The sequence below is a fragment of the Fukomys damarensis genome, unplaced genomic scaffold, assembly GCF_012274545.1.
Source record: "Fukomys damarensis isolate Sample0158 unplaced genomic scaffold, DMR_v1.0_HiC HiC_scaffold_16, whole genome shotgun sequence".
In the NCBI taxonomy this organism is placed as follows: Eukaryota; Metazoa; Chordata; class Mammalia; order Rodentia; family Bathyergidae; genus Fukomys; species Fukomys damarensis.
The window spans coordinates 53106483-53129571 of NW_022900928.1; the positions used below are offsets into that span (position 1 = coordinate 53106483).

Genomic DNA, 23089 nt, shown 5'->3' on the forward strand with positions numbered 1-23089 from the left:
TCTTTAATCCACTTGAATTTTAATTTAGTGCATGGTGAAAGAACCACTATGGAAATCAATATGGAGATACCTCAAAGAGCTGGGACTAAAGGTTCCATTTGACCCAGCCATCCCTCTGCTGGGTATCTTCCCAAAAGAATTAAAAGAATCATATCACAGAGATATATGCACACCCATGTTTATAGCAGCACAGTTTGTAATAGCTAAAACTTGGAAACAGACCATTTGCCCATCAGTTGGAAACTCGATAAAGAAGATGTGTTTTTTTCTATAAAATGGAATATTACTCATCCATAAAGAATGAGAAATTAGATTCATTCATAGGAAAACTGATACATATTGAGGATATACTCCTACGTGAAATAAATAAGTCACACATGTATAAATACCAAATAGTTTCTGAGGTGTGAATAAAGTATAATAGTATATAAGATCCTAATGAGATAACTGACATTGTGAAATGGGAAGAAAAGGATTAAAGGTGTAGGGAAGGTGGGAAGGGTAGGGGAAAGCTAATAAGGGGAAAAATATGAGAAAATGAAAAAATGGAAATAAAGTGTTTGTAGATGGTGAGGGGAGGACAGGATGAAGGGAGGGCAGGGACAAGGGTAAAAAATGAGAACCAAGACCTGTCATGTAAAGGTACAAGATCCCAGTGATGAATGTAACTGTACTGTATACCTAAAATGTACCAATAAACTCATGAGGAAAAAAAAAGAATACTGTTGAATGTGATGATATGATATAAAGAAAACTGAAATACGTTTATTCAGTAGTCATACCTCCACTCATATTACACATTTAAAATAGTCAGAGAAAAGGATTTTATTCAAAGAATCACAGTAAGTTGACTGAATTGCAAATCAGTGATACGTCTCAGTGTCTTTGAAATGTTTGCTAATATTGCTAAAACAGTGAAACACTTAGGCCTCTGTCAAAAATATGCATACAAATTACCTATTTGCACATATAAGTGTCAAATTTGTATAATCTCCACTGAAGAACTGATCTCAAGAAATTGTGGGCAGAATACAGAACATGTTCTTACCAAGTTATTTTGCTCAATTTAACTTAATGTGGTAAGTGACAGATGCTTTAAGATAAACCTCCAAAGCAATGCAAAATGGCTTCTCAGGCATTAACAAAATATCAATACTGAGACTGTTCTTTAAAATATAAAGAAATTTATAAAAAGAACTAAAAGTTTCAAGTTGGGGGAACTGAGCTTACTTATATACAAAGTCCACACCTAAAATGTATGCTAAACTGTCTGCTTGGTTCCTTTGATAATTTATTATAACTACCAAATTAATCAGTAAAACTCAGAGGTCTACTGATACTTTTTAATTGGATTACTCAATTTAGAATAACAGGTGAGGACATTATTATGAATTATATTGAAATCTTCAGATTCTCACAGAACCCTGACACTGGCACCAAGATTTTGGCAAAAATCTTTATTCAAATCCATTATATTATCTTTCTGTGACTTCTACATAAATTGAGACTCTGTAAGAAATGATTTGATAAAAATATGCCACATTGGACAAATGTAACCCTCCCCACCATTACAAATTTAGCAAAGGCTTATTTCTCCTGAACAGCTGAACTGAGACTGGTAGGTGGATGCAGGTATTCTCTCTTTATGGAGTCATCCCAGGAAACACATGGGTGAGGTGGACAGACTGTGATATGACTAAGACGTGAAAGTTGTCCTGGCAACTGTGAAAGCCCCAGTTAGCTCAGGGAGATGAGGTAAGGCAGTGTCTGCTTCAAAGGCACAGCACTGGAAAGCCACAGTGTCATTCACTTACTAGCACTGTCTAAAGGAAAGATCAACTTCCAGCCACTGAGAGGCAGGGGTGAAGTCTTTTTAAATCTGATTTCCTCATTTTCTATTTTTCTTGGACCTACTTACATTGTCTAAGTGTACCAGACTCTCTTCAGAGGCTCTCAGAAATGCTGTGCATTTTTGCCCCATGTGCCAGGACAGTAGGTATGGAGGCTGCACAGGTCATGTTCCTGCTACTTCTGTCATTGTTGCATTTGCTCCCAACTCTGTGGCTTGTGTGCTACACACTACCTTCTCCTGACCTTCAACTTCTGGATGTTCTATTAGAACAGTCTCTTGTCAACCATGAGTGTGCCATTATATGTATGGTTCTCTATAATGCCTCACAAAACTAAGCTCTTTCTGCCTTCTCAGTTGATCCTAATTTATCTATCATGAAAAGAAGTCCTTTGCCATACCTTCAAACACTCAGAGACTTAATTGTTCTCCTATGGACTTAATTGTATTCTTTTTTGTTTTGTTTTGATTGGGGGGTTTGTTGTTGTTCTTGTTGTTTGAGACAGGGTCTCACTATGTAGTTGAGGCTGACCTGGAACTCACTATGTAGCCCAGGCTGGTTTTGAACTCACAGTGATCCTCCTGCCTCAACCTCCCAAGTGCTGGGATTATAGGCCTGAGCCACCATGCCCAGCTTAATTGTATTTTTATAGTCTCAAATGTGAAGTTCTTTCAGTTTAAGACTCATTGGTGAAGGTAAGACAAAATACTAGAAGTTCTATTTGTATTTATTTTAGCTGACACATTTATAATTTCTATCACTTTTATAGCTGATGTTATGCAATATCACATATAGTTTATAATTATATACTATAATATATATCAATATATAGTTATACATTACATTTATATATAATTATACATATATATACTGAGTATAATGTATTTTTTTAACTAATGAGGTATATCATTAAAGAAAGTCAAAGCTCATATTCTCAGTTGTGTACAGGAGTATATATTATATAATTATATATATATAAGTATATATATATAAACATTTTTTAGCCATTGTATATCATTAAGGAAAGTCAAAACTCATATTATCAGTTGTTTATAGGAGTAGCCTAGATTTGCACATCTCATGGCATCGTGGTTATATTCTCAAGTGCTAAGGACTTTAGATGTCTACTCTGAGAGTTTGATCTGCTTGTCTCTGTAATGCTCTGAAGGTTTAAAAAAAGCCTTTGAGGAAAGTACAGTATGGAATGAGCCTATTTCTTTGTTTCAGAAAACATTCATCTCCAATAGAGATTTCAAATCATAATTTATTAGATCTGTCATATTTATATTCCTGACATCAACTATTTTGTTGCACAGAATATAAGCAATAACAAGGTGATTTAACATGCAACACTATTTTATTCTTAGCTGTGGCAAATGCATTGTCCCCTTTTTTTCTCTGTTCAATAATTCTGATGATCAGGGACTTGTGTATTTTTCCCTAAACTGCAAGATAGCTATAGCTAAATACTAGCTTTAATAACTTTTCAAATAATATACTAACTCAACTTTTGAAGAATTTTCCCAATTTGAAACTGGTTTGTTGACCAAATTTTTCTAGGCAAGGTTAAAAACACAGCAGCATCCAGTCCAGTCCATATGGAGTTACATATCACCTATTACTTCCTTTAGGTATAAAATCCCCATCTTACCTTCTTACTTCTCCAGGTTATTAAATATTCCTTTAATTCTTAGGAGGAAAAATAACTTATTTTGGTGAAATGCCTTTCTGTCTACAAGGCAAATTCAAATTATCCATTGAGTCAATATCCAAACCCTATACAAAAGAAATTATTGTCATCACCATTTTACAGAAGAGGATAATGAGACTCAGAGAAATTGATGCTATGTCAAAGGGTAGTCAGGTAATTATAGACAAATTCAAGGACCTTAAACTCTATTTTTCTGGCTTCAAATTCACAAAAGGCTCTTGTGTATTTGATTTGTATCTTATCCAATTGCAATATGAGGATTTTTTTTTCTAGAATTGTGGATACAGAATACTGTCATTTTATGTAAAGACAGAATAACATATGATTAAATTGTTATTACTAGTTTTGGAAGATGTCTGTATTTTATTGGCTTCTGTTATTCACAAGGACAGACTAAATAGATACTTTCAAAGAGTGTGTCTCATTGCCTTCTTAGTAAGAAATGATAGCTTAGAGCCTATTATATGAATGGCATGACATACTTTATATATAGGACGGTCCTAGTTATTTTAGATGAAAAATTTAGCTCCATACAGGAATGATCTTATCTAGGACTATAACAAGGAAGGTAAAGTCCTGAGTATAACTGCTGAATACATTTGCTATATATCCATGCTTACAAACACAAATCATACCACTAACTTGAATATTTTGTTTCTTTGTTTTCAGGTTGGCTTGCTGTAGATTCAGTACATGATGATCTTTACTTACTTTAACTTTCTATAAAGAAATATAAAACCAATCTTTAATATAACATCTCTTTAGAAGGACTTGCTGATGTCAATTTAATACTAGTATATTTCATGTAGTGTAAGAAGTAATTTACGATTGTCCTTATTACACTAGTTCCCATGTTTCTTAGACACAGGCATGACTTACCACAACTCTGTAATCTAGGTGAAAAACCCTGCAGTAAGTATATGAAATAAAATCAAGTTTTGTTTAAAGTTAATAGTGTTTTAAGTTGTTCTGAAGATAGAAAAAAGGAAAGGCAGGAAAATGAAAGGCTCAAGAACAATTTTTGTCACCTGAGACTTTTTGTTCCATTTCATTTACACTTTGCAAAGAAAAACAAATCAGAGATGCTATCTTCTTTCTCCTCATTATAAATTGGTTCCCTGATTTTGAAAGCTAGGAAACATAGTTACTCGGATTGTTTTATTTCTTGTACTTTAGAGACCTCCAAAGAGAGACTTGTATGGATAAGCAGCACGGAAACATTTTACCAAAGCAGAGCACACGGAATATCAGCGGTTAGGTACACTTTATGAGCTTAGTGGAACAGAATATGTGTAAATGGAATGCAAATGACGATGGAATGCAGGGTGGATGGGGAGGGAGGACGCTCTGAAGCTCTCAGAACACAGATGACCACAGAGGCATCTAAGTTCGTGACTAGTCTAATCAGAAAAAGGAAATGCTATGGACCTGTTGGTACTTAGGTGTTCTAGGAATTCTCCTTGCATCTAGGCTGCTAAATTTAATTTTTCTGAGAAAAAGAGGAAGTGAATTGATTTCTACTTTATTTGTTATCTTAACAAATGAATCTTATGTTTATCGGGCTTTTTTATTTTCATGGTTGGAATACAATTAAATTCTATAGACAGATGGGCTTTAGCCATGCTAATTGCCATAACAATCAATTAACTTAGAAGCTGTTTAGAAAAGAGAAAACCATATAAACCACAATCTGGAAATTTTGTCTTTTCCGAGACAGTTATAGAAACATCACTTACCATGTATATAATCCATAAAATATCCAAATGACAATGTTGTTGTGCAAAAATGGCCTTTCTTTTTAAAAACTTTTATGTGGAATCTCTCAACATACCTCTATCCTGCAACAAAACCAATTTATATATATTCTACAAAGACAGATTAAGGGTTCCACCATAAATGAAGTGACCTGGTAGGTCACTGCAGGTATTTTCATCAATGACTGGAGGCATTAGACCCTTCTTTTTTGGACAGAGTATATGCTATTATTGCTTTTTACTTAATGTTAGGAGTCTCATGTTTCAGATGTGAAGGTGTATGGAGAATAAGAAACCTGGTTACCTTGAGATAGTTTTGCATTATATCATTAGTAATACCTTCTTTAAAATTAAGGTATGACATCCAATAACTATACACTTCACATTAAAAGCACTTATATGGAGTTTTGGAAATCCCTAATGATGCCTCTACCTATTTTCCAATGAAAGATCCCCACAGACAGAAGCTAAGACTGCTGGGCAACATAATGCAGAAGCTTTGAGGAAATCTTCACAAACTCTAAGCAAATGAAGGTCAATTGAGAAAAAGACATAGTCCAATTTATTTTTGCGTGTTATATAGGCTTTTCTTCATGAAATGAAGACAACCTTTTTTTTTGGATATTTGAGACAGGGTCTCACTATGTAGTTGAGACTGACCTGGAATTCACTATGTAGCCCAGGCTGGTCTCGAACTCACAGCAATCCTCCTGCCTCAGCCTCCTGAGTGCTCAGATTACAGGCATGCATTACCACACCCAGCTTGAGACTGCCTCTTAACCATTAGAAAGAAATCCAGATATTCATTCTGTTTGTGTCTATGAGGGTGAATTTTGGGGTGGGAAGAACTATTATCTCTTGAGAACACTAAATTATCAGTCTTTCTGTACACAAATCCTACCATTTCTATGAATCCATAAAATTATAGGATTTACTAGGAAAAGGTAAATAGAAAAAACATACACCCATGTAATGAGAAAAAATTTAAATGTGTGGGGTGATATATTAAGGAAACTATTTTTCCTTGGAACCTAAGTAGAAAAAATTCAACCATGAACGTGACCAAATCATTCTTCCAAGCTGACTTCAGTGATCATTCCTCTGTTGAAGATTCTGGGTCGTTCCATCTACTCCCTGCACAACATTCATACAAGTAACTTTTGTCTCCTCTAAGTAATCACATTTTATCTGTACATCTATCATATCTCCTTAATTTCTATTATGTAAAATAATTCAAAGTGCATTTGTTTTATTTCCTTTGGTAGATGACTTGTCCCTTGAAGAAAGAAATTATTCATTTTTCTGTCCTGAAATCCTCTATCCCTTTCCTTGCTCAGAAGTATCACTAACTATTTACTATGAGAATATTTATGAGCATAAATCCAAACAGTAGAAAACTTTGCTAATTTTATAAATATTAAGTCCATGTATAATTACTTATTACACGTACTTCTGGGCACTAAGTGGGCTCAAGACAGGATGCCTTCAAATGCTAATGTTGAGGGAAGGAAGGGCAATGGGGAAAAAGAACATGTGCAGGTACAAATTCCCAATGCTGAATGTGGTCATAATGTATACCTAAAATGTACCAATAAACTGAATGAAATAGAAGTCCAGATACTAAAGTTGTCCTCTACTTATTTCAGATTAGAAATTTACCTTTGGAAAGATAAAGAACACAAATTCTAGAAGTCATAAAAAATTAATACTAAACAGAAAACAAATGCAAATAATTTCAAACCTTAGCAGCATCTTCTCATACCAGTGGAAAAAGATTTACCTAGGTAGATAAAGAGTTATTTATAGTGCCACTCTTTTAGTCTGACTCTTGTCTAGAGTACAGGTCCGTGGTTATTTTGTCATTCAAATATTCAAATATTTTTGGGTATATATCATTAGCAAGGTTCATGTTAAGAACTTTGAAAGTTTCAAGGTAGAATGAGGCAAGATAGCTGACATCAAATAAAATAAACAAATGGCTCATCACTGGACCTGAGCACAGGAACACACCTGGGACAAAAAAAAGATAGCAGGCTCTGTGGCACTTTCTAAAGGAAAGCTCCAGAAATATCCTTATAAGAAAAGTACATATTTACTGAAAAACAATATTTGAACCTCTTATTCATCAGGAACCCATATCTACACTCAAGGTTTCCGAAGGACACGACCTCAAAGATAAACATAGACCCATAAATAATGCAGGTTACTTCCAACAATCATAGAGAAAACCTTAACAGAGCAAAAATGTAATAACATTCAGTGAAATAAAAAAATTTCAACACTATCAGTTACCTGAGGTTGAAGTTTCCACCAGTCCATCCCAGAGAAATGTGGACATATCACTCAGGTCCCCAGATGGCATGTGACGCTCTCAGCATATGTACTGCTAAAGTCCCTACTGAGCACGCTGGGGGCCACAGAGCCATTTGGGCTGCTGTCAAGACCCTACCATGTACTACTACCACCCATTTTGGAATTGCAAGATTGCTCTCTAAGCATCTGTTCTCCTGTGGGTTCTTTGTACAAAGGAAGGAGAGAAGCTAGACAAGATACCATTCATAATGTGATGATTGTAATGATTCTCATACAAGGGAAATGATTTTTACCAATAAGGATAGAACTAGAGATAAACACAGAAACATGGGTGGGCTTCAAAAGCATCATATTGGAAGAAAAAGAAAAAGTAGGCTCAGAACAATAACCCAAGCATGTGGCACTTGTTGGCATATTGAGAAATTTGGGTTGTGTGCAAATTTTTTGTTTTTGTTTTACAATACTGGAGATTAAACAGAGGACCTTGACACTGAGCTACCTCCGCAGACCTTTTATTGACAAGGGATCTTGCTGAGTTGCCCAGTGTGACTTCAAACTTGTGATCCTCCTCTGCCTTAACCATCTCTCTCAGATCATATTGAGCAATCTGGACTAAGGATACTGTAAGGTCACAGAAACTGGGGAAAGCATCCTGCAAAGGTTCTTCATGTGTCCAAAGTCCAAACCCAGGAAGGAAAATATTGTAGCCTTCTCTGAGCATTCATCAACTATACTCATTATAGGAAGAAAGACTGAATTATCTGTTCTGAGACAACTGTATGTTCTCCAAACTGACTGAGTTCCCCTAAAAAACCATTTATCATTCTTCTGAAATTCCCTACTTCTTCTTCACCTATAGAAAAAGAGTATATGTTTCTCAATTAAACTGGGCTAATGAGTAATATCATGCTTGTGAATTTCCTCTTTTTTGCAAGTTAGTATATTTATATGCCTTTCACGGGCTAGGGATTTAGCTCAAGGGTTCTGCCACCTGTCGCACAAGTGCAAGGTCCCAAGTTTGATCCCCAGTACCAAAAACTCAAAACAAAACATAATAAAAACTCCTATAATGACTTTCCACCTAAAGAAAAAAAGTGAATGGAGGAAATGTCGAATATGAATAGTTTTAATGAAAAAACGACAAAATTTCTAAAATAAACATATGGTAAAGACTCAGTGTTTTTTTGTTTGTTTGTTTTTTTCATCTGAATCTCTTGAATGACCAGCGATGTGGAACATTTTTTCATATATTTACTTGCTGCTTTTACTTCTTTTTCTGAGAAATATCTGTTCATTTCAGATGCCTATTTTTGAATTGGGTCTTTATATTTGGGGGGCTGATTGTTTTGTATTCTTTATATATTCTTGATAATAGTCCTTTGTCTGAGGAGCAGCTGGTAAAATTTTTTTCCCACATTGTAGGTTGTCTCTTAGTTCTGTTGTTGGTTTCTTTTGCAGTGCAGAAGCTTTTTAATAAGATGAGATCCCTGATGTTGATACTTTGTGCTAGTTCCTGTGCTACTGAGGATTTATTCATAAAGTCTTTTCCTATGCCAATGTCTTCAAGAGTTCTGCCTAACTTATCTTTCAGCAAATTTAGTGTCTCCTTTTAAATATTTAGATCGTAAATCCACTTTGATTTTAGCTTAGTGCCTGGTAAAAGATAAGGTCTAGTTTCAATCTTTGGCAGGTTGAAATCCAGGTTTTCCAACACCACTTATTAAAGAGGCTATCTTTCCTCCACTGAGGTTGGTTGCCTCCTTCATTAAAGAAGAGGTAGTAGGGCTGGGGATTTAACTCAGTAGTTCTTGCAAGCACAAGGTCCTGAGTTTGATCCCCAGTACAAAAAAAAAAAAAAAGATGAGGTAGCTGAGTACATCTGGAGTTGTTTCTGTATCTTCCACCTCACCCCAGAAAGAATGGCTGCTATCAAGGAATCAATCAGTAACAAATGTTGGTTGGGTTGAGGAGAGAAAGGAACCCTTCTCCATTGTTGTTGGGAGTGCAGACTGGTGCAACCACTATGGAAATCAATATGGAGATACCTCAAAGAACTAGGATTAGTGGTTCCATTTGACCCAGCCATCCCTCTGCTGGATATCTTTCCAAAAGAATTGAAAGAATCTTACCACAGTGATATATGCACACTCATGTTTATAGCGGCACAGTTTGTAATAGCTAAAACTTGGAAACAGCCCATTTGTCCATCAGTTGGAGATTGGATAAAGAAGATGTGGTTTTTTCTATAAAATGGAATAGTACTCAGCCATAAAGAATGAGAAATTAGATTCATTCATAGGAAAATGGATACATATTGAGGATATACTCTTAAGTGAAATAAATAAATCACATGTATAAATACCAAATAGTTTCTCTAGTGTGAAAAACTATAATCATAAATAAGATCCTAATGGTATAATTGACAAAATGAAATAGGAAGAAAAGGGCTAAATGTGTGGGGAAAGTGGGAAGGGTAGGGGAAAGGAAATAAGGGAAAATAAAAATATGAGAAAATGAAAAAATGGAAATAAAGATTTTGTAAATAGGGAGGGGAGGAGGGGGTGAAGGGAGGGCAGGGACAAGGGGGAAAAATGATAACCAAGACCTGTCATGTAAAGGTACAAGATCCCAATAATGAATGTAACTGTACTGTATGCCTAAAATGTACCAAATAAACTTAGTGAGAAAAAAAAAAGATTCAGTGAAGGTGCTGACTTGAAAACCCTATTGGCATTATTCTCTTTTTGATGATTTAGGCTTATGCACATTATAGCCCTTGTAGATTAAATAATATGATCAAAAATATTGTTCTCCCTATTAACTGTGTTAGAAGTGACAAATACCTAGAAAGTACTCAAAAAGTAATAGCTGCTGGGCTTGGGATTTAGCTCAGTAGTTCTGCCACCTGCCTCACAAGCACAAGGTCCCAAGTTTGATCCCGGATAGCAGAAAAAAAAAAAAGGAAGGAAGAAAGAAAAGTAACTGCTGTTCATTGAATATTAATGCCATGGGAGAAGGAACTAGTCAATTTTCAGATTATCGCATAATTATCTAAATGCAATGAAGAATGTGTATGAATACTAGCATTAATATTATGATAAATAAAAAAACTATGATGAAATTGTTATCACATATCTAAACTCAGGAATAGGCCACATTGACATTTCCAAACTGCAGTGACAGTGATTTTTAAATGAGATTACAGAAAATCATTACAACAGAGTAAATAAAATATGATTTAATGAATTTTCTAAGACATACCACATATAAAACATACAGCCCTATAATCAGTACTAACTTTTTCATATTACAGGATTCCTCCTTTCCTTTTCTTCTTGGTACCAGGGATTGAACCCAAGACCTTGCACTTGCAAGGCAGGAACAGTGCCACTGAGCTAAATCCTTGGTCCCTTACAGGATTATTTTCCACATAGCAGGAATAGGACTATGTAAACACTCCTTTTTTAAGATACAGAGAAAGTCAAGAAATAAGTAAATGTCAATCTACTAAGTTGTTGACGTTTTTAGTCTGTTTTTAGTTTGTTGCACTAAATTTATTAAATGTTTAAATGTTTATCTCACAAATTATAAATAATCTTCAAGCTTTAAAAATTAAGGCATAGGCCTCAAAGGTCAGAGTGAGTTTTAAACTATGATCAAATCACTATAAGGAACACAGTGGCTCAAAAATCATAGCAGCAAATTTTAACACATACATAGAACACACAATTTTGAAAGTACATATTTTGAAAATTAGGGATTATATTAGTATATGTTATTCTCAACATGCTATATGAAACTTAAAATGAATTTCTTTATATGTACAATACTAAAACTAGTAATTTATAAAATGCAGTAAGAAATAAATGAAGTAGACTATCAAAATATTCTGTTCAGGCAAATAATATAATCTTTTAGCTACATTTTTAATGTAACTGAAAATTTGTCCTATAACCCCTTTCCCACATCTCTATCCCTGACTCTGTGTTTTTCTCTTTCTCTTTTTCTCTGTATGTCTTTTATTCAAGTTTTGTCTCAACAATGAAGAAACACCACTGGTAAGTTCCTACCGTATTTGAAGGAAACTAAATTATCAGATCTTAGGAGCTTCGTCAGTTTACATATCTGTTTATATATTTATTTGCAGGTTTTATTATTGTGTTCAAACTTCAAAGAGAGGCAATAGAAAGCCTACTAATTTTTAATGTTTCTACTAAATAATTAACTATCTGATGAAATACATGATTTTCCACTCTTCACAGTTCTGGCACAAGTTACTGTTTTATTGTAAAGTAAATGAAAGAACACTGGAAAAATTAGTTGCATAACCTAATGGTATTTCTTTGAAAATTCTACATCGTTCTAAGTTGCACTGAAAATCTCAAGTGATGGTTTAACTTTTTTAATAAGTATGGATTACATTTTTAAAATAATACCAGATACATATTTAAAGGAAGGAATCCTAACAGCAAGTAAATATATATTTTTAGCATTTTTTTCTTACTGTATATGCTACACACTAAGAATTATTCAAGTACTCTATTTTTTTATTCTACAAAAAACCTACATTTATCTTGCTTGGCAAAATAACAGAAAGTACTTTAAACTAGAACTGATTTAACTAAGTGGGACCAGCAATTATCTGAACTTTTTTGCTGCAAGGTTTTTACAATAAGGCACATAATAAAAGGTATTATCCTGGGTTTCTCCCAAAATATAGCTGTGGGGTTATTTACTGAGCTAGTATGAAATCAGTGCCATCTCTTCTATTTTCCAGGTATTTAAGCTATACAATGAGAATTGATTTTCTGAGTGGTAGTCCTGAAACCTAGCAGGAGTCTCACTTATCAAAGAAAAATTCAATTGTGTACTTATATGGCACTTACCGACAAGCAGAAAGTAAGAGTATAAACTTCAGATTAACATACCTAGAAAATTCAGATCATCCATTCCCTAGCAGTCTGTGCCACAGGAATTTAAGGTATAGCAATATTTCAATGTTTAGGAGTATTTACAGATCTAGTTCTAATTATCTCTATATTTATTATAGAGTCAGATGAAGTTCTTAATTAAAATTTTGTGCTAGGGCCAGGCATGGTGGCGCACACGTATAATCCTAGCACTTGGGAGGCTGATGTAGGAAGATCGCTGCAAGTTTGAGGCCAGCATGGTCTACATAGTGAGTTCTATAGTGGGGCCTATGCAGTGAGAACTATACAGTGAGACCCTGTCTTAAAAAACAAAAAAACAGAATTTGTATTACGGGATTATACATGTGGTATTTTAATCACCAAGAGTGCTGAATAAAATGAAAGAATGTGTATAAAACTGAAGTAGTAAACTTCCCCAGGAGACTGTTTATCTTTTCAGATTCCAGCTGCTTTGGAACAGAGGTTTAAGGCTAGATGGGTGGCTGGACTAGAGGATCCAAAGAATTCCTTGTAATCCTGACATCCTGTGATCTGTGGAATAATGACAATTAACTGGCCAGACCTTGAGACTTTTTCCTCCTCCGTGTGTGTTCTACATAAAAGGTGAAATAGTAAAAGGCACATAAATGCAAAATGCCACCAAAAGGAAAGAATTACAGCAAGAAAATAAAACATCTCACACAAAGTATAATTATGCTCAGTAACCAGGCAAGAGAGATATGTAAAAGGAGATGCCTCTCTTAAAGTGAACTGTTAATTTTTGGTTTGCCAAACAAGAGCTTGCAAAAGTAATTTCATCTGCCATTTAAAAAAAAGCCCTAGTGCTGTAGTACCTAGTACCACAGTGATGGTGAAGCACTTAGAGATGAGCGAGCACCCAAACTGCAACTCAAAACCCACTTATTTGTTGCAATGGACCAACACTGCACCTGAATACTGAGGTTTTAGTTTAGAAAAAAAATTCATATATTAATATCTTTTGACTTAAAAGAAAAACAGCATGCATGCCACATGTTATAGTTTTAAGAACAAACTACCCAAAGCAACACGGTGGATTAAAAAGAGGAACAATGAATCCAAGTCCACTGCCTTCTCAATCTGTTCATTAGCAGAGTAGATCATGTCTGACCATCATGGCTGTTCCCAGGCTAACAAGAGCCATTACTGATCTCCAATACATTTGTCAAGATGCTAAGAATCACAGAAGAATCGAAGAAACTTGCTATTGTTAGGCCAAAGTTCTATTCATCTCTACTATAGTGAAAAATAGGTCTAAATAATCATTGGTCTTCTATAGTAAAATTACTATGTTAGGTTTTGTTTCCTAAAATCATCCGCATTACAAAGTGCTGCAAGTTAAAGCCTGCAAATCGGGCCATGCTCTTCCTGAGGCTTCCCACTCTTGCGCATTCAGAGCTCTGTCATCATTCTAAGTTCCTTCGGGAGCCTTCCCTGCCCAATACCCTCACCATCTTTTTCGTTTGTTCCCCCGATTCTGTTTTTTTCTCATGCTACACAGGCTTACTCTGTAGTATTTTATCATCTCCCCATTTTTTTCATGCGCATGTGTCCTCTTAGACTGTGAACCCCTTTCAGAACACAGCCTGGATTTAATAATACTCATGTCTGCATCTCTACAACCTTCCACATGCTTTACATCTACTGGGCTTTCAGTCAATATTTCTAGTATAAATGAATACGGGTATGATAACATTATGATAATTAGAGCAGTGAGTGAGACATAATCTTTCATGTGAAACAAACACATGAGAAATAAGAGCCAAAAAATTCTTTAGGCTGATGCATTCTCATTCTCTGTAATGGTGCAGGCTTCTGACAAAACTTGAAATAAGGTCTAGGCAGAGACTGTGGATTAGCTTTTTTCTATAAGTAGGCACACCTGGAAGAATTCAGGGACACACAGCATGAGCTCTTTATAGTGCAAAACACTTTATGAAATCGAAAAAAAAAGAAAAATCAGTAGTACTCAAGGATTTCTACTATAGCCATCTGTCCTGAAAAAATAAAATTTTGTTTGTATAGGTGGTGTGGTAGGAGTTGTGCCCTAGGGTCAGAAAGAGGAAGCACAGACTTAATGTCAAATTAGTTACCTCCAAAGCTCATCTCACACATCCCCTCCAGACAGCGGCCTATTTCTGTCTAGTCTCCTGTTTTAGACAAGATCCATCGTCCATGTGCCCTGCTTCTCTCACACGTCCACCAAGTCCACATTCAATGGGTTTAAAAACCTCTTGGCCATTTTACTCAAGAAACATCCTTCTTCCTCCTTAGATCTGCTCCTTTTTGGAACAATTGAAAAAGCCTCCGATTTCACTCTCCTGTAACTGCATGTTCTCCCTGTGTAGAAAGAAGCTTTTTTCTTAAGACAAATGAAAAGAAAATCACAAATACCTATCTCATATCTTTTCCAGTTTTTTTGTTTTTCTTTTCTTCCTTTTTGCTGCAGCTGCTATTTCCTTTTCTAGTTCTGAAGTAATTCTTGCTATGTAATTTTAAAACTTTCAGATTCACGTGACTTTTAAAAAATTGGCTCCAATAATTTTTTCAACTTCATGTATTACTACTAAAATTCATGTATATATTTCTTATTGGAGGCAATGTCTCACCTTTCTTTTGATTTTGTACAATGAATTATTTTGTCTAGAGTGGCTCTCACCACTTTTTACCCAGAATATATTCATTCTTCAACTCCCAGCATGTCTCCTCTTTAGAGAAACAGCCTCTGCTCTATTAGTAGTACTAAACGTAACACTCCAAACAGTTCTTTGTATTTACATTTAGTATTGTGATTTATCCATCTATAGCTTTCCAGAATGGGAGATCCTCAAAGGCACATACCAGGTCTGTTATATGTGTCCTACTAAGCACAAAGCATGATATTTTACTATGGAAGAAATAAACCATCAGTTTCAAGAATAAGTAAAAGTCCTCAGAGTTCAATGAATAAAATCAATTTTAATATGTTTTTTAGGAAGACTTGAAATTAATGTTTTCATATCCTGTGTGAAGTAGGATTTGAGGGGCTGGCCTTGGAACCTAATAGCCTTGAGTAACTGTTTCTATGGGAACATGCATTCTAAGTTCCAAAAAGCACACATACAAATGAACTTGCTGCCTTAATTCTCCATGGGGCCCAGTGGCTGGTGCTGCGGCTGGAGGCAGCCCCAAGACAAAGGAGTAGCTGCACCTTTCAGAACGGTGAATGAGACTGCAGAAGCCACCACGTCTTGCGGAGCAGCCAGGTCATCAACAGAAGACAGTTCAACTAGCCAGTGAACCATCCATTGCTAATGTTCTCTGCCCAGCTGGCCTTCCTAAGCCCATGCCATGCTGATCACTGTGTACTGTGTGCGGAGGGACCTCTCTGAGGAAACCTTCTCCCTCCAGGTAAGCCCTGACTTTGAGCTCTGCAACTTCAAGGTCCTCTGTGAACTGGAGTCCAGAGTTCCTGCTGAAGAGATCCAGATTGTCCACATGGAGAGACTACTCACAGACAACCACTCTTCCTTGGGCTCCTATGGCCTCAAAGATGGTGATATTGTTGTTTTACTACAAAGAGATAATGTAGGACGTACCCCAAACCAGCCTCGGGTTGATTTCAGTGGAATTCCCCAGCCTGGAACATCAAGCTCCCTTCACCAGCACCAGCACCAGCACCAGCACCATCAGCCGCAGCCCCAGCAGCAGAAGAAGCAGAAGCAGAAACGTGCTTCATCAGCCCAGCAGTCCCATGGCTTGGCCTCCGGAGAGAAGATGGCATCTGCTGCAGGTCTGGACCGCCCTTCCCTGATTCGCAGCATGCTGCTTTCCAGTCCCCATGATCTGTCCCTGCTGAAGGAATGCAACCCTGTCTTAGCTGAAGCTCTGCTCAGTGGAAACCTTGAGACATTTTCTCGGGTCCTGATGGAGCAGCAAAGGGAAATGGCCCTGAGGGAGGAAGAGGGGCTTCACCTCTACTCTGCTGATCCATTTGATCGAGAAGCTCAGGCAAAAATAGAAGAAGAAATTCGGCAGCAGAACATTGAAGAAAACATGAACATAGCTATGGAAGAGGCTCCTGAGAGTTTCGGACAGGTCGCGATGCTATATATTAACTGCAAAGTGAATGGATATCCTCTGAAGGCTTTTGTTGACTCAGGCGCCCAGATGACCATTATGAGCCAAGCTTGTGCTCAGAGATGCAACATCATAAGGCTGCTGGACCGACGATGGGCTGGAGTCGCTAAGGGTGTAGGCACTCAGCGGATTATTGGCCGTGTTCATCTAGCTCAAATTCAAATTGAAGGTGATTTCTTACAATGCTCCTTCTCTGTGCTCGAGGAGCAGCCCATGGATATCCTTTTAGGATTAGATATGCTTAGGAGACACCAGTGTTCCATTGATTTGAAGAAAAATGTCCTGGTTATTGGCACCACCGGCACACAGACTTACTTTCTCCCAGAGGGTGAGTTACCCTCATGTGCTAAGCTGGTAAGTGGTAGTGGGCAAGAAGAGCCTTCAGGCAAAGAAGATAATATTAAGGGTTCAGTCAAGGATTCAGGGCGAAAAAAGCAGTGACTCAGGTTATAATAAGCCACCATCTTGAGGAAGCCTCAGAAATTTTAAGACATGAGCTCACCAGCAATGTAATCATTAAAAACATCAGTAACAACTAAATGTGTCCTTGGGGCTAAGTTCTTAGATGGATAACATTGCAAGTGATGAGTGCTTAACCTTGATGCCTCCTATTTCCCTTACTCAGAGATCAGTGACCCTCATTCTGGTTAAGGCTCTAGAGGGTCCAGTTGGTTTCCAGATCATCTATGAAAAGAACAAAACAGCTTCCTCCTTCAGATTTAAGGGTGATTTGTCCAACCTAACTGCTATTTCTCAGAATTCTGCGGAAAAAGTTATTGATGCAGCTGTTATAAAGTATCTACAGACTAGTTCATGTTAGCAACAATAATTTTTTAAACAGAGAAGTATCTCTATTTTCATAGATTTTGTTTTCTTTAAGAAAGGTATCAGAAACAGTAGGTCAATTATATTCTTGAGTTAATACTTACAAAGGTTTGTTTTAACAGTGTAGGAGCCAATTTCTTCAAATTTATATGTTCCCTTCCCCTTGGATTTCCCTGGAATCACGATGGCTACTGCAACTCACCCTTAAAGGCTCATTCTTTATACATTTTACAACAGACTTTTATCTTTCCATGCCCTGGAATTATTTTTGTTTTCCTGCCCTTAAAGAAAATGTGTTGTGAAATGAATTTGATTTTTTTAAGGCTATATTTTTAGGTAGCTTATATTTTCATAATGGTGGGAGTGGGAGGTAGGAGCAGGCAGTGGTCCAAGACCCTAATACATATTTCAACACTTCAATGAAGTTACCTCCTTATAAAACAGTGTGCTTCAGACAAGGGGCTTCACTGGTAAAATAATATTTGAAAAATTCTGAATAAAGAGATTTCCACAGCCTCATTCAGTTTCATAATCCACTATGAGAAAGCCACTTTCCATCTCAACTGACTGAGAAAGCAAAGATCCTGAACATAACTGTAGCCCTTGTCTGAAATACCTGAGAGAAAAAGTTGACTTGCCTGAGGCCACTGGATACAGGGAAAATATTTCAGGACAATAATTTATCAAGACTGGTATTCGAATAGTAGATTCAAGGTCAATAACATATGTTCTGATTCTAGCCTTATCACCTAGACAAATCACCTACTGTAAAATATGACTCTTTATCTATAAATTGTTTCAGAGTGCAGAGCCACTTATCAAGTGTTACAACTACATTATGTTCTAAAATATTCTTTAAGTTATTCTATTTTCTCAGAAAATATTAAGACGCTTGAAACGTTGCTAAAGGTGACAGGAAAAAAACGATCCTCTAAGAAGAGCCATCCGCTTTCTTCCAGTCACCACCTTGTCACCGTACACTTTTCTTCCTTGTAGGTTTTCCCACGCTCATATTCTTCAGTTTTATCTAAATTTGCGCAGAACACGTCTACTAGAAGTGCTACAAATGCCTCAGAAGACAAACTTCTCTCTTTATGTTTTAATTAAACACTGAATATAGACAAAATGAACAAACAGAAAGAAGAAGATATTCATAGGAAAATCAGGGATAAGCAACGTGCCTGCAACTAAAGTATATGGAAATCAGACCTGAGAAATTCATGGATTCTTTCAGATAAAAAGATTCAAAATGCTCAACATCTTCTTCTGGGTTCAATTTTAAGGCCCATTTGTGCAGAACATAATTTGCATATGTCACACGGGATTCCTTAACATCAAATAAAAGTTTAGTATGTGACCTTTCAGGATGTCTGACTCTTACCACCAGCCTAGACATCTCAGAATCTTTAAGGTAAAAGACAGTTTGCAAGATAACACATCTGATCACAACCACCCTGCTTCTCAGAACACCTTCCTGGGGTAGCTTTAATGTTTTGGGACAAGTTTCAAGCATAATTTTTTTTCTTATTTTGAGCTAAAATCTTATGACCCATAACTTTTAATAAATTAATCTTCCTCTGCCAAAATACAGTAATCTTTTCTGACATGAGGTGTAATCTATTTCATATAGGAAATCAGTTTAATACTAAACATTATTTTTTGTAGGATTTCACTAGATTCTTTAATTGCTCCTTTTAGTGTAAGTTTGAAATCTTAAAAAAAAATCTGTCATGTTCCTTTGGACATAATCCAAGTTATAAAAATATTACTTGAGTGAATGGATGGTTATATTGAAAACACTATCATTGAACTGAAAAGCAATGAGCTCAAAGAAAAATCATTCAACAGCGAATTAAGCAATGCTTTTATTAACATTTTGATCCTTGTTTATACTTTTGCTTTTGCATGCTAGAGAAAATATTCCATATTTACACATGTGTAAATTACTAATTTTGCTTAAGAATATTGCCTCAATACGCATCCACTTAGCTATAAATCTCTCTAGTTTCTTGTTCTTTATGGCTGAGTAGTATTCCATCTTATAAAAACCAAAACAAACAAACACAAAATCTTCTTTATCTAGTCTCCAGTTGATGGGCAAATGGGCTGTTTCCAAGTTTTAGCTATTACAAACTGTGCCACTATAAACATGGGTAGCACATATTACTGTGGTATGATTCTTTTAATTCTTTTGGGAAAGAAAGTTTTAGCTTACAAACTGTGCCACTATAAACATGGGTAGCACATATTACTGTGGTATGATTCTTTTAATTCTTTTGGGAAAGATACCCAGGAATAGCTGGATCAAATGGGACTTCTAATCCTAATTGTTTGACGTATCTCCATATTGATTTCCACAGTGGTTGCACCAGTCTGCACTCCCAACCAACAACAAAGAAGGGTTCCTTTCTCCCCACAACCCTGCCAGCATTTGTTATTGATTTGTTGGTAGCAGCTTTTCTTACTGGGATAAGATGGAATCTCAGTGTTGTTTTCATCTGCATCTCTTGAATTACCAGTGATGATGAACATTTTTTCATAAGATTATTTTATTTTGAGACAGAGTCTCACTATATAGCTCATGGTGACCTCCACCTCATGGGTGATTCTTCTGCCTCAGCCTTCCACGTGCTGAGATTATAGATAGGCATTATAGCATTATAGCTATGCCTGATTTTCCAATCAATTTCTCTAAAAAATTATATTTTATTATGTTTGAAATATCTCAGACACATATCTCACCACTGTATTCTACTACAGAATTCACAAAATGCAACTCACCCAATAAACTTACCCAATTAAAATCTAATTTCAAATGGTATAATTTTTTTTTATGTAATCTTTGTATCGGACATACGGACATATTTTAAATGTGTACATTTTAATGAAATTTAATTTTATGTTAACTACTAAAATACTACCAATAGAAATAACAATGAAGTAGCAGTAATTAGAATGCACTTAAAATTATTATTGAAAGTCCATGTAATAAGCACTGAGCCAAGATTTTACAATTATGAAAATGAGTGACAGGTCCTGAGCTCAAGACATTATGACCTAGTAGGAATACAGGAATAGATGAAAGGCTTATAAACAATAATGAACAAAAAAAGCAGGCCTTCAATTATTAATATATTGATGCAAAAGAAGAATGTAATATTTAGGGGTCATCTTTAAAATAAGTAAGCAAGCCATTTTTAATATTTTTAAAAGGTCTATCACTGATGCTAAAAAATTACCCTTCTCTTAAAATTTAGGTTTCTAATATACGACTTGCAAATATCTGTCATTGGAAATTTACTTCATTAGTTTTTTTTCCTATTTGAAGTTAAGATAAAGTAGGACACAAGAAAAAATAGGCCTAACATATTTGAAAACATAAAGTATTAGGCCAGGGATTTAGCTCAGTGGCACCATGCCTGACTTGCAATCACCAAGGTCCTGAGTTTGATCTCTGGTACCATAAAAAACAAAAAAATGAGCTGTTTTTTAAAGCTCCATTGAATTATCAAGCTCACCTACCAGCCATTTAAATAGCCATCTTTCCTAAAATGAAATAATTACTGTGATAAGCAAGCATTTCAAGAGAAGAGCAATGCATTCTGCTGCAGATAAATTAGAAGACTGATGGACTTCAAGTTAATTATAACTTAGGATCTGAACACCCTTCTTAAAATATTAGATCATATAATTTCTTTTGTTTGTAGGGGAAATTTTGCTCCCCAAAGAGAAAAGACAAATAGATGCTTGCATGTATGAATTCATCTTCACCACAGTTACTAACTGTTAGTTTAGTTTTAGTTAAGAGGACATCATGCTGCTTTTGGGATGCCAAATATTAGAAGGTCATTTGTTGACATGAACAATTTTGCAAAGAAACCCCTGAGGAAATGCTTAGAGTGATGTGGTGAAACTAATAATCAATGCTACAATTCCTAGTTATTCTTTACAGTTAACAAAAGCTTGGAAAACAAAGAAAGATTGACAAAGTTAAAGATGTACACTATAATACATTATTGGTTTAAGTAGTTTTTTTTCTTTTTAATTGAGTTTATTGGTACATTTTAGGGATACAGTACAGTTACATTCATTGTTAGGATCTTGTACCTCTACATGACTGGTCTTGGTTCTCATTTTTTCCCCTTGTTAAGTACAGTTTTATGGCGATTGAGGACAGAGCTGAAATTATGGATTAGCTGCCATGGATTAGCTATCATTCCACAATACTGTAGTTTATTCTGTTGGCAAACTATTTAAAAATGATAACATTTTCATTGATTTCATATTAGAGCTTGATTCCAACTTGCTTTCGAACCCCAGCTTGTTCCCACACATGGGTTGGCCTCATAGAATATCAGAGTTTCTGAAGGTCTGTTAGAAGAAAAAAATGGAGCTACTGTCTTAGTGCACACTCTGTGCCTTCCTCAAAGGACACACTGAAGGGACTGCTGAGATGGCAACAGGCAGACGGCTTTATCTCACTGGACTGAAGTAAATGTTTTCTATGATTGCTTTTCTTTTTACATTTTATTGCTTTCTTGCTTATTTGCTTTCTTCTTTTTTAGAGGGGGACTTTTATGAATCCCATTTTTCTATATTTCTAACCAATAAGGCTTATTTTGAGAACACTGTTATGCAAAGTCACAGTTGATTTCCTTCTATGTTAGTCCTTGGAGGCAGAGTGGCAATGTTTCAGGTAAGAGTAAATGATATATTTTTCTACTCTTAATTGATGTATGGTTTCTCTGTCCCAATAAAGAACATGATGATGATGAACAGAAGCATATTTCAGCTAACTAGTCATTTAAATTCATCAAATTCCTGTACTATAACATCCATCACCATTCTGAAATCTTTACTCTGGAGTCTTACTATGAGAATTCCACAAAATGAAAAGAAAAATTAACTTTAAATCATACTAATTCACATATTTTTCCTTTCCAACTCATTTCATCCAATTAGTACATCAGTCAAAAAGTTACTGCTTTTGCATATATTGATGTCACTAAACATGCAGTTTGAAGACTGTCACTTTCCTTTGTTATACAGAGAAACAAAGATATATAAATTAAACTCTTAGTCTTTATAAAATTTAAATGTCTAGGTACAGGATCTAGAATAATTCAAAATAAATATTCAAAAATAATCTCTACTTAAACACTGCCTTATGAAATGCAGAAAATGCAGTTGAGGGAAACAATCCTGCTTCCCATATGAGATACTAACTACAACATGGCAGGATCTGTTCTATAAAATCTTCCTATCCACCTGCTGCAAACAGGAACCATTGCAGGTGCTGAATTTCCACAATGCAGCAACTGATTTTTGGTACTTAACTGGAGCTGTGAGCTATAACCAGGCATATTGGAGATCCTCTCCTTTTTAGAAATTTAGTATTATAAAAATATAATATTAAATCACATATAGATAGTAGGATTATCTTTGTAAAAAAAGAATAAATATGTTCTAGGTTAACAAGTATTGAAAGCAAATTTTAAATTTTATGCTATAGACCTGCTATGCACCTCTATATAGGATGCAATTTTTTTTTTTTTTTTTTTTTTTTTT

At 35.6% G+C, this 23089-nt stretch overlaps 2 protein-coding genes across 6 annotated transcripts in view; one reads left to right on the top strand and one right to left on the bottom strand.

Moving 5' to 3' along the window:
- The window catches only part of Pdgfd (platelet derived growth factor D), a 250296-nt gene that overhangs the window by 109357 nt on the left and 117850 nt on the right, over positions 1 to 23089 (bottom strand). The window lies entirely within an intron of this gene.
- Positions 15684 to 18887, top strand: Ddi1 (DNA damage inducible 1 homolog 1). 2 transcript variants are annotated; one of them, XM_010642061.1, is made up of 2 exons: positions 15684 to 17050; positions 18518 to 18887. In XM_010642061.1, exons 1-2 carry the CDS (start codon positions 15908 to 15910, stop codon positions 18626 to 18628), a joined length of 1254 nt encoding a protein of 417 aa, XP_010640363.1. In that variant the 5' UTR covers positions 15684 to 15907; the 3' UTR covers positions 18629 to 18887. The 2 variants fall into 2 exon arrangements, with proteins under 2 accessions (XP_010640363.1, XP_010640364.1); XM_010642062.1 differs by having other exon boundaries at positions 15684 to 17024; positions 18518 to 18625.

Excerpts from the sequence above, each read along its gene's own strand:
- Ddi1 (XM_010642061.1), top strand. The coding sequence starts at position 15,908 with ATGCTGATCACTGTGTACTGTGTGCGGAGGGACCTCTCTGAGGAAACC. Across the intron at positions 17,051-18,517 it reads TACCCTCATGTGCTAAGCTG|GTTTTCCCACGCTCATATTC; the intron begins GTAAGTGGTAGT and ends TCTTCCTTGTAG.